General features: G+C 37.2%; 1 protein-coding gene and 1 pseudogene across 1 annotated transcript; one reads left to right on the top strand and one right to left on the bottom strand.

Moving 5' to 3' along the window:
* Positions 1-2244: 2244 nt before the first annotated feature.
* Positions 2245-5606, top strand: LOC109046992 (annotated as a pseudogene).
* Positions 5607-6300: 694 nt separating this feature from the next.
* On the bottom strand, positions 6301-10638 carry LOC109084932 (NF-kappa-B inhibitor alpha-like). The gene is made up of 6 exons (XM_042724324.1): positions 9796-10638; positions 9587-9704; positions 8993-9197; positions 8784-8872; positions 8316-8549; positions 6301-8233 (listed from the first exon to the last, which is right to left on the bottom strand). The coding sequence occupies exons 1-6, from the start codon at positions 10275-10277 to the stop codon at positions 8189-8191; spliced, it is 1173 nt and encodes a 390-aa protein (XP_042580258.1). The 5' UTR covers positions 10278-10638; the 3' UTR covers positions 6301-8188.
* Positions 10639-15838: the final 5200 nt, after the last annotated feature.

Genomic DNA, 15838 nt, shown 5'->3' with positions numbered 1-15838 from the left:
TGTGATGCTCTAAATGTTATTTTCTCTAATGGCTTCAGGGCACCTCTGTCTAATGTGTCTGAGCAACTCACCACTTACTCAAACCACAACCACATATAGATGAAGACCTATTCACAGCAGATCACCATTGCTGACAACACAACTAAAGGAACAATGACTGTTTACACTCTTAAATATAAAGGTTATTTATTGGCATTGATGGTTCCATGGAGAACCTTTAACATTCACAGAAGCTTTCCATTACACAAAATGTACTTTATAGTTTAACAAGGTTTATTATTTTATTTTATTTTATTTTATTTTATTTTATTTTATATGTTATTTGAAGACTTTGTTCACAGAAAGATTCTTTGGGGAACTTAAATTTGTATTTCTCTTGCATCAGTTCTGAAACTACTTTTTAAACCTTTTTTAAGAGGTTTGGTACATGGACAATAATAATTGGAATTTGGTCATATTCCAGTTGACTTGATGGGCTACATTTTGCAATACGTTTTGGAGATAAAATAATGACCTGAGATTGTGCATCTCCAGTATTTCCTCAGCCAAACAATTTATTTGTAATAAAAATATTTATTAAGCAGTGCAACTATTTAAAACCAATACTGGAAAAAGACTTTGAATAAGCATAGCAAAACTTTGCTTTATATGAAATACAAGAGCTCCCTCTACAGTAGGCTAGAAAAATTGTTCGCATATTACATTCAGTGGCTACAAACAACCTGAAGACAGATGTCACAAGCATTAAACAGATCCATTCATAGGTTATTACTTGCTGAAGATATAGATTACAAGCTGCAAAAAGCGTTATAAATGTCTGCAACACTTGAGCCTTATAGAGAATGACAACTGGAGAAAGTACCAAATGTCTGGAGACATCTGTGCATGTAAATGTTTTGAGACCAGTGGAAGAAGTTTGGAAATTTAACACTGAAGACATGAATATAAGAGTAGCCTACTCATAGATGTTACTTTTCATTCCTTATTGAAACTAAATGTATCCACTTACTAACAAATGATATATATACATATATACAATTTCAACTTTATTAGGTCACCTTCCTATAACTGGTTTGGACCTCTGTTGACCCCAGAACAGCCTGAATTCTTTGTGACATGGATTTAACAAGATGCTGGAAACAATTTCCCAAGTTTATGGTCCATGTGAACAAAAAAGTATTAGGTATGTAGCTGCTGCATATTCAAGAAGATGAATGGACTGTGACATAAGGAAGCACTTGATCACGGCTGTGGCTTATAAACAATATTCAAATGTATTAAAGGGTTACTCCACCGTACTCCACTTCAGAGAAAAGACGCACTTTCTTTGCACACATTGCAACACCCTCTTAAAGGGATACTCCATCCCAAAATTAAAATTTTGTCATTAATCACTTACCCCCATGTCGTTCCAAACCCGTAAATGCTTTGTTCGTCTTCGGAACACAATTTAAGATATGTTGGATGAAAACAGGGAGGCCTGTGACTGTCCCATAGACTCCCGAATAAATAACAGTGTCAAGGTCCAGAAAAGTAAGAAAAGCATCGTCAGAATAGTCCATCTGCCATCAGTGATTCAACCGTAACATTATGAAGTGACAAGAATACTTTTTGTACATGGAGAGAACAAAAATAACTTTATTAAAGGAAAAGTCCAAATTCTGAAATGTGTTTTTTCTACCAGTGGTTTTTGATTGTGGTTTCAAACATCTACTTTAGAAACTAGAATAATAAAAATTAGAATAATGTTTGTGATTTCAAAATCATAATTTTGTGGTCTCCTAAGGAAGATTAAAGGTTGAACTGTGTTTTCAAAATACTGATATTTTTTATAAACTTCAAGTCAGAGAAAGTTGTCATAACTGGTTTAAATGTTATGAAATTGTATTTAAATATTAAAAAACTTTATCAAAATAATAAATTCATATTTAAATGGCAGTTTTCAGTATTGTAGTTACCACTTTTTACAGATAAATCTTCAGTGCTTTGACTATTCCAGAGTAAAGAGTCAGCTGATAACTAGCCCTGCATTGTGCCTTATACTCTGTGGACTGCCACAGGTTTGAACACTTTAACAAAAGATTATATTGTAAGAATCATCTGCACCAAATCTGCATTTTTTGATCACAAATACAGTAAAAAGCAGTAATATTGTGAAATAATACATTTTTTAAATAATGGTTTTCTATTTGAATATATTTAAAAATGTAATTAAAGTTCTTGTAAAAAGCATCCGAAACCTGAATGGTGGTGTGTACTGCATATGGATACATGAATATCACACATTGCCAAAAGAAAACAATGATACATACTTAACTGACTGATAGTTTTTTTGTGTGTGTACATTTACTGTGTGTATGTGATTATAGAAAGTCTTGGTGGCGACTCAGACAGAGGTTCAGCACATTATCCAGGATCGGATAAAAGAGCTTCAAGAACTCAGACACAATGTGGATGTTCTCAAGGTTGGTCCAATCAGGAGAGTCCTAAAGAAGCTTTGGGACAAAACATTTCTCACTTTTATGTAATTTAAGTGTCATTATAACTCTATAGATCTTAATTTTCAAATATAATCAGAACTTAACCCCTAACAGTTCAAAGATATACTTTGAGATATGAGATATGTTATTACTGGTCATTTATTGCCCATGAAATGAAAGAAAGAAAGAAAGAAAGAAAGAAAGAAAGAAAGAAAGAAAGAAAGAAAGAAAGAAAGAAAGAAAGAAAGAAAACAGTAGAATTGTTATTATACAAATACAAGTAATCAAAAATCTAAAATACTATTTGTCAAAGTCAGAAACCGTATAGAGTTATATAATGTGTTGTTTACTAGCATTTACTTAGTACAACTTATAAATGTCCCAGTTATCCCATTCTCTCAAAGGCATCTGACTTGGATGCAGTGCTCTGTGCTGCCCCCTGGCAGTGTGGATGTATGCTGTTGCTGACTGTTGCACCTTCTCTGCAGGGAAATGCACAGTGGGCTCAGACTGACAGTGATAAAATCTTCAGCGAGATGTTACAGGCGGTAGAGCGCTGGCATGCTGAGATAAGCCAACTCATACAGGCCAACCTACAGGCCTTCATGACTCAGGTACATGCACATTAGATTCAGAAGGGTTAGATTGCTTCCTGTAGCTTTAGTGTAGAGCGAGGCACTAACGCCAACAGCATGGGTTTAATTCCCAAGGAGAGGAAGTGCTGATTAAAATCCCCTGCCCCTTACTGGGGAACTGTGGTGAGAAAACTTTTTGCTAATGTTTAACTTAATGTTTGCTAGTCTATATGAAACTATAATTCTACAGCTCATACATACTGTAAAAACTGAACCACGCTTTGATGAAGCTTTATGCAAGTGTTGAGATGAAGAAAAGTCCTGACTACAGTTGCTGGTCCCTGCCCTCTGACTGTGATAGGTTTGATGTACTGACAGACACAGGGTTACGTAGAGAGACTTGAACAAGAGATCATGGAGCTTCAGAAGAGAGATGCTGAACTACGTCAAATACTTGATACAGAGGACAACATTCACTTCCTACAGGTAAATAAAATCAAACAGCCACTCACATTTAACTGGATTTTGGTCATTCAGAAAGTGTACTTGCCTGACTGGATATTTCAGGAATATTCAGGGAAGCCACTTGTCAGAACGATTTTGTTAAGTGCTTTCATTACTTGTGCAGAATTTTCCCACACTATCTGTTGCACCAGAGCCCATGGTGCCCAAACTGCTGATAAACCCAGAGTTTTCCTTTAGTGAAATCACCAAGACCGTCTCTGACATGAAAGAACACCTGGATGACATCTGCAAAAAAGAGCTGGGAGGTAATCGTGAAGACTATAACATTTAACCACTGCAAGACAGAGGAACTAGACATGAGATTTACCTCTGTTTTGGTTTTATTATATCTATGTCTAAAATGGTCAAAATAATGTAGATGTTAAGCAGAGATGGAAAGCATTGCTCTGCATCAGACACACAGACAGCAAATAAAATATAATCAGCTCTGCACCCCTAAATTATGTATGTGAATGCAGATGCAGAGAGGGTCATACACACTACCGTTCAGAGGTTTGGGTGCGTAACATTTTTTTAATGTTTTTGAAAGACGTGTCTTTTGCTTACAAGAGCTGTGTTTATTTGATCACAAAAACAATAAAAACAGTAATACTGTGAAAATTCATTACAATTTTAATAAACTTGTTTTTTCAGCAGCCATTACTACAGTCTTAAGTGTCACATGATCCTTCAGAAAACATTTTAATATGCTAGCTCACGAAACATGTCTTAGTTTCTTAGTGTCAAAAAATGTTTGCAAAATAATATTTTTGTGGAAACTGATACCTTTTTTCTTTGGTGAATAGACCTTGATCAGGTTAGATGCCATGTAAGGGATAAACTTACAGTTTTTACAATGACATGCATTGTATAAAGGTCCTAGATCATGTTATTATTACAACTTTCACAACTGTTTTATGGAGTTTTTTTCTATTTGAATTTTTCTTTTTAAAAAGACATTTCGACAGTTGAATAATTGGTGTGGTGTTAAACCATTTAATGATCAATTTAATGCATCCATTCTGAATAAAACTAGGTGTATTATTGAAAGCAAATCCTGCCGACCCCAATCTTTTGATCAGTAGAGTATATAAAGCTATATTTTATCTACTATTCATTTATGCATTTGCATGATATTCATAACTGTTTCATCTTAGTGACACCTCAGTCTATATCCTGATTCCGAGATCTAGAGGACATTTGAATGGTGAGAGGACTTCCTGAGGTTTTATCTAAACTTTATTTCACTTTATGTAGAATAAAGTATGTTAGAGAACAACTCTGGTCAATTATGTACCACTTGTACCATATTTTCAGTTCCGATAAGAACTGACTTGCCAGAGCCTAAAACAAGACTGGATTTCCTGAAATGTGAGTGTATAGTCAATTCCACGTCATTAATTCATCGAATTCACCTTACAGATGATAACATATCCCCTTTTTGTTTCTTTTAAATGCTGAATGAGCCTCTTTTCTCAACAATTTCATTCAACAGATTCTTGTAAACTTACTTTTGATCTCAACACTGCCTATAAAGAGCTGGTCCTTTCAGACGGGAATCGCCGGGTGATCCGGAAAAAAACAACCTAGTTCTACCCAGATCACCCGGAGCGGTTTGATGGGTTTTGCCAGATCCTGTGCAAAGAGCCACTCAGCGGAATGCGGCATTATTGGGAGGTGGAGTGGAATGGTGAATTTTCCATTGGAGTTGCATACAAGAGCATTAGCCGCAAAGGTAAGAACTCAAACAGTCTTCTGGGATACAATGATAAATCTTGGAGCCTCCTATGCTCAGACTCAGGATACTCTGCCTGGCAGAGTATGGATAAAGATGGATAAAGATCTGCTGGGTGCAGCTCGTGCCTCACGGATTGGTGTGTACCTGGATTATGTCAGAGGATCTGTGTCCTTTTATTCTGTGTCTACGACAATGGAGCTCATCCACAGATTTAAAGCCAAGTTCTCAGAAGCACTGTATGCTGGTTTTGGTGTTGGATTGTCTGTAACTCTGTGCACGCTGGAGAAGAACTACTGAACATACCACTAATAGGTTCTGAGCTGAACTTTGACCCTGAGCTCTTTCAGACAGAATCTTGGAAGTGTTCAATTCATATTGAATTGAAGACACAGACATTTCAAGATCACATTTTGCCATGTAAGAAAGAAAATATTAAATAATTTTACATGAAGAAAAAGTCTACTATTAGGATTCTTTGCAGTGTTGTGACTATTAGGATTTTTAGCAGAATTTGGCTAATTTTACCCCCCCCAAATCTTATTACTGTAATTCAAAATACATCCTCTCATTCTTACATGACAAATGTTGATACTGCCTTTTAAAATCAATTAGTAATTAAAATAATGAAGACACTGTGCTTACAATCCTCACAGCTTTGATTTAATTTCATATCAACCATATAGTGGTAGAAATGAGAATCATTATTTAAATAGAATGGAAATGGGTGTTAAAATGGGACATTTCTTAACCATTTTTGTGAGATTCCTAAAAAAAAATCTGGCAGTAAATATGTTTTTAAAATAACAAAGCAGCCTACTCCAGTCAAGACAATCATTTTAAATTATCTTTTTTTTTTTTTAATGACGTATCATGTCAAAACCTGCAGCCAGTCACACCTAATACACATTCTGCAATCTGTGGGTTTAGATAAGACAGAAGATGCAGCTACATCATGAGAAAAGTGTGTATTTGAGTGATTATGAGCAAGTAAATAAAACAAGCCTTTTTGTCATTATAGTTTATTGTTCATTTGAATGGTTTCTAAGAGCTTTTCAGTCATTTCACCCATCACCAAGTAAACAGAAATATGTAAAGATGAGAGGAGCGATCTGTCACTCTGTTTCATTTTACATGGATTAGAAACGTTCAAATGCAAATCCAGCTTCCCCTACAAATAACTGTACCACTTAACTTTTAAGACATGGCTACACTTGTTTCATTAATCCCTAAATGTTGCTCCTTCCTCTCTCTTTCTTGTCTTACATCTCCCCCCAAGCTGTTACCGTGGTTTCATTTCTTTAAGCATAAGGTCAAACCAAAGATATATTCTCAATGGATGAATAACCATTAACCTTGTCATTTAAAACAGGACAATCTTACTCTGCTCAACAATACACAGTCAACTCACAGAGGACAAGTACAAGTAGATCAGGAGCCCTGACTTCCAAAGGAGTCTCTATATTACAACAGAGGGAACCAATCATCATCATCACCGAAAAATATTCTCCTTCACCCCACCAAACAGAAAATTTGAAATGGGCTTATAAATAAGTGATTGTAAATGTCCACAACCATAATGCCCACACATAAGTGAATAGAAATCAATCTCCACTTTCATAACAATTCAAAACAAAAATGTCAGACAGAACCAGTTAAATCAGATCGGTTTACAATTTTATATTGGATTATGTTTTAAATATTTTTAAAAAATGTTTTAAGACAAAAAAAAAAAGTGTTGTGTTGTCATGTTTTGTATAATATTTAAAATGTTTGTTAGATGCCTCATAGTTCCAATAATATAGTGGTGTGACCATAAGCAGTCTGAAGTATGAGTGTCCCTAAATCAAAAATTGACCTCTAATTATATTTCTTTGTATCCAATTCAAAGGTTTGAGTTTCCATTTGTATTGTAGTATTCTGTGCTGTCTGTAATTTCATCAATTCAGCACTTTAAACACTTTTTTTTTTAACTCTCTGTCTGACTGACTGTACATCCACCTGTTTATCATATTCACCCCAAGACCCATTACAGGAAAAGAAAAACATCTACTGTAAAAAAAAAAACTGAGGTCACCATGAAACCGGTGACGCTCCACTCAATAAACAGCCAATAGTTGGCGTGTAGCAGTAATATTAAGTAAACAAATTTATTAAAAACCATTCAACTTCTCTTCAAGATTTCTTCAGCTAAATCTGCCTAATAATTTAATTTTAAAAATAGAAAGAAAGCCACTATTGTGGAAATAATGAATCTACTCACTAGTGGATTTCGCAATGTACATTGTTCGGTATATTCCAGGGAATTTGGTTCTTAAAGAGATAATTCACCCAAAATTAAAATCATTAACTCACCCTTATGTCATTCCAAAACTAAACGACTTTGTTTCTTCTGTGGAAGACATTTTACCTGAAGGTATGATATAGAACATGTTGCCTAAACAACACTGGACTCCACTAATTTTAATGTGTGCACATAAAACACATTTTTTCACAATTTTTAAGACATTTTCTTATTCCTCAGAAGAAAAAGTCATACAGTCTTGAACCACCATTAGGGTAAGACAGCATATTCATCTTTAGGTGAGCTATCCCTATATTATAACATAAATGAGATGAGCCAATGAGAGTTTTTACTAAATTAAAAGCTGCCTCCATTGTTATAGCTTTAAAAGGCTTTGCGTGATGTCAGGCTTAAATCACTTAGATCATCCACGAGTAACAGAATCTAGCTATGCACTCCTATCAGCCTGAACCATAATCATCATACTGTACCTTAAAACAGAAACACAAGCAGACACACACAACAGCCTCGACCAAATACAATCAGACACCACAGTCGTTTAGCTTGAGTTCAAAGGGTCTAATGGCAGAGTAGTGTCCATGTTTTGCAGCTACAGCACTCGCTGTCCATTTATGATGACATCATCAAACTCCTCCTGTGACAGACAGAGAAATTATAAATACAGAAGCAGGCCATTTAGGATTCTGTTAGTCAGTGTGTGTAGATTTGGCTCTAACCTCCTCACTCTCTCGGTACTCCTCTTCTTCATCGTCCTGTGTGTATGTGGCCCCATGGGCATTAAGTAGGGCCTGCACCTCTTTGTTGGGTCGGTAAAGGGCACAGTAGAATGGGGTGTGGCCTGCATATGAGCACTGATTCACCAATGCACCAGCTCTCAATAATAACTCCACTACCTCTGACCTCTGACTTTCCACCGCCCAGTGCAATGGAGACCGCCCTGACCCCAAATCCTACAAAACCAAAGAATTAATGATTTTTAAAAAAAATTGAACACTCAAATTAATTATAATACAACTCCAGAGGAGCCCTATATTCTTTAAATAAAGATTTAATTAAGTATGTTTTTAATACTTTAATTCAATTCATGTTTTTTTTTCCAAGTAACAAAAACGTTTTACTGGTTTTCATTTTAGTTTAAATTTTAGTTAAATAACCCTTATTTAAATCAAAAGGTAACTTCTCACCCGTTGATTTACATCTGCTCCTGCCTCCAACAGCATTTTGATGATCTCACAATTGCTCCTATGTACAGCCAGGTGCAGTGCACTCACACCTTAAAGAGACAGACGGACAGAGAAAGGGACAGGATGGAAAACATAGATAAAAATAATGAAAAAAAAAAAAACAAATAATGGCATTATTTAGACTGAAATACATTTGCTTGAGTTTGTACCTGCATAATTGGTGGTGTTCAGGTGCACTGGTGGGGTCCGTGAGCAGCTGGTCAGCTCTCTCACACACTCTGTGCGAAGCTCTCGGACAGCCAGGTGTAAAGGTGTGTTTCCACCCCTCTCTTGGATCTCCGCACTGGCTCCACTCCACAACAGTGCCCGAACACACTCACTCCGGTCTACGATGACTGCTAAATGTAGAGCGGTCTGAGCAAATAAGAAGGGAGGGTGGAAAACGTTACAGATAGGTAACTTGCTAGGTCTTGGTTTCTGTTTCCCTATAGGTGTACAGGCATGAGAAAATATGAGTTGTACATGAAAGAATTTTAATTATAAAAAAAAAAAAACAATTACAGGAATGCATAAATCCTTTATGATAAACACTGCAATAATCCATAAAAATAAGTATTGTGAAGTTTGCTTTTATGGTGACTTCAACAGCACTATTACATTTATTTGTTCGTTTAATATGTAATGTTTTATGCAACAATAAATCACTGGAAGTAAAGCAATTCTTCTTGATCCACAGGTTCTGGCTTGTTAGAGCAGGTTGTGTGTTTTTCTAGAGGGATCTGGCAACACTGTTGTACATTTACCTGACCCAGGTCATTTTGGATGTCCAGGTAAGGAATCCAGGTGTTGTCCACCACAATTTCTTCAAGCAGGCACTGAACAACACCCCACTGCTCATGAATTAGCGCCAAATGAAGTACCCTAAGAGACAAGAGGAAATGTTTACAGCCTAAATCTAATAGCCTTCCAAACTGCTCAAATGTGCAAGTAATAGAAAACAACATAGACTTACGTATCACCGTCCTCTGACAGAAAGTTGAGCGTGTTGAAGAGCTCTTCCCTTCGCTGCCGATCCTCCTCAGTGTTTGAAACCGCCAGTCTGTCTGTAACGTTACCTGCAGGCTCGCCCAGCATCATGGTGCCGATCCCGTCGGAGATGCACCCCACCACCGCATCCTCATTAATCGAGTCCCCTATGGCAGAGTCGAGCCTCTCTCCGCCGCCAATCGACACACAATCCATGGTACTCCTGTTGTCGGACTCGTCCGACGGAGGGACGTCAGACCGACCAGGTGTCCATATCTGCTCGGCCTCGGTGTACGTGCTGTAGGGAACCTCAAAACCGAGTCCGACCCCGCTTAAGGAGTCTAGCCCGCTGTCACACCAGTCCTCCGGGACAGAGTCCACGGCCCCCCTTTTCTCCACAGCGTAGCTCGTTTCAGGCCGTGCATTCTGTCTCCGGGATTCACCGTGAATATCTTGCGTCCCCTCCATTTATATATGAATGCGCCGTTTAAATTATGTCAGCTGTAACAAGAGAAACTGCCTTTCCTGACAAACTGACAAATATGTTGCGCCGTTTTCGCTTCTAGCCAGATGGATTCCGTCTGACGGTTGTTGATGTTTTTAGGGGAACAAGATGAGCTCTTTCTGGACAAATTCCCAAACAACAGCGACAAGCGCTGTCGTCCAAGCCTCAGATTCCCTCCATTTCCGGAGCATTATAAAACTACAAATTGCTCACCTTCTGAGCAGCTTGCTGTTGGCCAGTTTGTCCAGAAAAGGCCGTGTGGCTGCGTAGGTGTTTTCCTGGGGAATTCCCAAAGCCCTCTCGTAATCATACACCGTGCGGGACAGCGCATGCGTAGGACTCAGAGTGCGCATGCGTTGCACTCATAATAAATTGTCTGTTAGATTAGTTTAATCGGGAATTCCAACGCGTTGCGTTTGTTGAGGGAATTTCAATTGGCTATTAATTTGAGCTGGCATCAGAAAAACAAGGCGTAGTCATTTGTATCGTATTTTAATTGTTTCTTTTGTATTACATCTTATGCAGCTTGGGTGAGTTAAATTAATAATACCCAGATAACAATAGGAGTTTTGTTTTTGGAAGTTTTATTTTTGTCTGCTACAATTACAGAAGTTAAAATGTACAAACTATCTATAAACTAGAAATTAGTGTCGGGTATAAAGAGTGTTGTTGTTACAAGCCACTGCACTACCAGGATGTAGTTCTATAGCCAGTTGTAACACTAGGCAACATAGACATAACATAGACATAGACATATGTGACCCTGACATATGTGACCCTGGAAAAAAAATATAGACATGAAAACATAGACATATGTGACCCTGGACCACAAAACTCCAGTGGTCCAAAATGTTTTTCTGAATAAATAAGCTTTCCATTGATGTATGGTTTGTTGTAATATGATAATATTTCGCCACAATTCCACTATTTGAAAATCTGGAATCTGAGGGTGCAAAAAAAAAAAAAAAAAAAAAAAAACCCCAATTTAAAATTTTGAAAAAATTGCCTTGATGAAGACCTTAGTAATGCATATTAGTAATAAAAATTAAGTTTTGATATAATTATGGTATGAAATGATTTTTAGCATAAAAAAGAAAAATCGATCATTTTGACCCATACAAAATATTGTTGGCTATTGCTACAAATATACCTGTGCTACTTATGACTTGTGGTCAAGGATCACATATAACAACTAATACATATAAAAACCCATTTTAATACAAAATTCTAAACAGCATTTAGGAAACACTGTAAATCAGAACAGCTTAAGAAATATTTTAACCAACTAGAAGTTAGCCAAGAGGTAATCAGAATGACTTTTCTGACTCAAATTGGGCCAATCTAACTTTCTGTAACAGATTAAAAAAAATTATGACTAGTCTTGAAGAAAACAAATTAGATGATTAACTTTTTAAGTCTAAGCAGTTTATGTCCCTGCCCCATATGTAAAATTATAGGTAAATGTAGTTAATAAATGTAGATTTATTTATTTATTTATTTTTGTGCTGTAAATATGGTGTTGCACCTTGTCCTGTCATCTTAAGAGGATATAGTGGTCATGGTGATTACACGACTGCAGCTCATTTCTAACTAATAGTGTTACGATTCACCCCGTATTACAACACTCCTCAGGCCTCCTCTATCTACATACCATTGTCAGTACTAGCCCTTTTCATCAAAGTCATTTCATAAAATAAAATCTTACAGGGCAGGAAATTTAGAAAGGATAGTAGGTGGTATTTTAATCATATCCGACACCAGGTGGCAGTGTATATGCTAATTTCATATTTGTGTCGCTATATCTGGTAAACAAAAGAATTAATCCACACCAGTGGCAGGATGATGTCATTGTTCATGTCGTTTTGTAATCTATTTTGCATTAATTAAGGAAAAATCTGCAATAAAATAAAAACTCTGTCACATACTAAATCGTAGTACATTTTTGATTTGCGTTTATATTTTTTATTTTGCAAGAAGCAGGGATAATGTTTAATATGTAAAATTGTGACTCTCAGAAAGTGTGTAGGTTCTTCAGAAACTGCACTAAAAATGGTTAGAGGCAAGGACACTTTTTTTTGGCCTTGCATTAACATGTCTTAATCATAAGTGCCACTGTAGACTGAGGGAAGGATGATTCAGAGTGACTATGAAACTAAATTGAGAAAGAGAATGATGAAAGAAAGAGTCACTGGATATGGTGGAAAGAAAGGGTGTTTTGAGGGTGACTGTGTGTGTGGTTAGGTTTTGTTTACACTGTGAGGAAAAAAGTCCCCACAGGAATTGGAATATAAAACCTAAAAGCCAATGTCTCTGCAATGAAAGTAGTGTAATAAACACACTAAACAGTATTTAATGAAAATGATTTTTTTTTCTTTTTTTTTCAGTAGAAAGGTTTAAAGCCAGGATTAGGGTTAGATGATATCATTAACTCAGTATTAAAACAATGAAAACTCCCCAGCATGATAGAAAACCAGACATGTGTATGTGCATGGGCATGTAAGAATCCTAAAAGTTGCTGAGCTGAATGGAGCATTACTGGAACTTGAGGGGATTACTGACAGACTTTAACTGACTCTCTGTATCTCTCTCTCAGTCTCTGTGTATCTGCATTGCATTTTTTTTTCAGCAGGACAGACTCCTTATGCCTCAGATAAGAAACCCACTCCCATACACATCAGTCTCCTTCTAGAAGAGAGGGAGTGTGAGATAAAAAAAATGATTGACAGAGAGGCACGATAGGTATGTTTTCTCTTTGATTTATAACTTGATCTCCTACCCATATTCAGACACCCCTGTGCCTCTCTGTGCTCCACTGCTCTGTCAACCGTTCATTGCCTGGACTGTTCCCTCTCTTTGTGCTGTACTGTGAGCTGTGCTTTGCTCTGTTTACTGTGACGTCTTTTGTGCTGTGGTCTGTACTGAGATGGATGTTCGCAGCCTCTGTCAAGAGCAATTAGAAAATAAGAGTAGCCCTGCACTTAATTTATGCAGCCTTACAGAGACCACCTATTGATCTCAGCATGGGGCTATGTGCAATATACTCTTTAAGAGAAAATGTCTTTTTAATTATATAATAATAGGATGTGAGTATTACGGAAGAAAATATTTAACTTATATTATATTTCTACAAATTACTCTTCTCTTTTAAATACATAGGCGTTAAGTCCCCCCTTTGCAACAGATTCCACTCTACTGGGAAGGCTTTCCACAAGATTTTGGAGTGTTTCTGTTGGGAATTTTTGCACATTCATCAAGCATTTGTAAGGTCAGATACTGATGTTGGATAAAAAGGCTCCCTATCTCTGATCCAGCCCGTTCCAAAGGTGTTTGATGGGGTTGAGGTCAGGGTTCTGTGTGGGCCAGTCAAGTTCTTCCATGCCAAACTCATCCAACCATGTTTTTATTGAACTTGCTTTGTGCACTGGGGCAAGTCGTGCTGGAACAGAAAAGCACCTTCTCCAAACTGTTCCTACAAAATTGAAAGCATAGCATTGTCCAAAATTTCTTGGTATGCTGAAGCATCAAGACAATTTTCTTGACTGGAACTAGGTGGTCTAAAAAACAGACCCATACCATTATCCCTCTTTACAGTTGGCACAATGCAGTCATGTGCAGGTAATGTTCCCCTAGCATTCGCCAAACTCAGAGAAACCAATTAGACTGCCAAACAGAGAAGCATGATTCATCACAGAACACATTTCCACTGCTCCAGAGTCCAGTGGCAGTGTGCTTTACACCACTCAATCTGGCACTTGGCATTGTACTTGTCCATGGATGCCCGACCATGGAAACCTATTCCATGAAGCTTCAACTGCACAGTTTTTGTGCTAATATTCATGAAAGTGAATGGACGGAACTCTTCAGTTATGGAATCAGCACAGTGTAGGTGACTTTTACACACCAAGCACATAATAGTTTACTTATGCTTTGGTTAAGTCTTGCCGGTCAAGACGATTTTTATTGCAATTGACTATGCACATATTTTCTTTGTGCAAATGCATACTGGATGGGTATTAAGTATGAAATATGTATGTGTATCTCACACATTTGAATTCCTAGCCTGCCTGCATTGGCCATTCAATAATGTGTATGTGAACATATTAATTGTGTGTTAATGTAGGAGTGAAAGAGAGATGGGGTTGTTCAGCATTATCCTGTACTGTTCAAATTTGTCTAGGATAAGCATGCCGATTATTTAAATGTAAGTGAGGAGCTGTAGGAGAATCCTTCTCTGGGTTGAGTTGAGCTTTAACGGGGGGTGATGGTGAGTGCTGAGCTGCAGTCCAGATCTGCTGCCACTGCACTTTCCTCTGGTCATTCCTCAAGACACACACACACACGCACATACATATCGCTTTACAGACTACCATAAGAGGCTCCTAATCTCAGTAACACTCTCAGTAATGTATTAACTCTGAATCGGTACTGCAGAGTCCTGCATTGCGCTATATACAATCAACAGTCCCACACAAAAGAACAATATTTGTAAAATACATCCCAGCCCTGTAACTGGGGAATTGTATCTAGACTGCACAAAAGGACCCCTTGCCTGGAGTGCAGTTTTATGATGTTTATAAAGAATATTTTAAACTGCTTGGTTTGTTTACAGCATAAAAAGCCTTTGGACTTGAAACGGTGTGCTAGCTTGTTAATGTTTAGTAGAGGAAAACTAGCTCAGCCCACACAGTCAGAGTCCATCTCAGCACTGCAGAGGACTCTGAACCAGACCCGAGGAGTCCAGTATGATTAACACCCTTTGTTAAAGATAACAGCAATCATCGTTTTGTCATCTAGGTGTGTGTATAATCAAATACTCATCATATATGTTGCCTCCCAGTAGAATATTAGTTTGTATAAAACCAGCATTAGCCAGGCTCTATACAGTCTGTGTATTTTCATTTAGTAGTTGCACATTTAAACATAGTAATTTTATAGAAGCTGATATTGATGATGAAGCTCATACTTGAGGTAAGGTTATGTAACAGTCTGTTCCAGCTGCTGTTATACCTGAGTGCTACTATCCTCTAATTCACAGAGACACCGCCATCTTGTGCTCTCTCCCTCCCTTTCACCTTTGCTTAGCTTTTTAATACAGCTGGCACACTCACATATGTTTTTATTTTTTTGTCAGGGACTTTCCAATGACTTCTATTGTTTGATACCAAGATAATGATATTTTCTGTGCCTAAGGGTGTGTGATATTGTCAAAAAATAAAAATAAAAAATCTGTAAATTTGTCTATAACAAAAAGACAGTATTTTTTCTTGTTAGGGGCTGAACACAGATGGTCCGAGGACCCTACTGGAATTGCTCAGTTTTTTCTTTTTCAATATACAGACCAATATACAGTTATAATCATAGCGCCACCTGTTGGCAACAGGATATATCATGTTATGTTATGAAACTAATTTATATATGCTTAGGGATACTCCACCCCAAAATGAAAAGTTTGTCATTAATCACTTACCCCCATGTCCTTCCAAACCCGTAAAAGCTCTGTTCTCCTTCATAACACAATTTAAGA

Source organism: Cyprinus carpio, chromosome B5 (genome assembly GCF_018340385.1).
Source record: "Cyprinus carpio isolate SPL01 chromosome B5, ASM1834038v1, whole genome shotgun sequence".
Taxonomy (NCBI): Eukaryota; Metazoa; Chordata; class Actinopteri; order Cypriniformes; family Cyprinidae; genus Cyprinus; species Cyprinus carpio.
The sequence above is the reverse complement of the archived record's forward strand: the minus strand, read 5'-3'. Positions and strand labels throughout refer to the sequence as shown.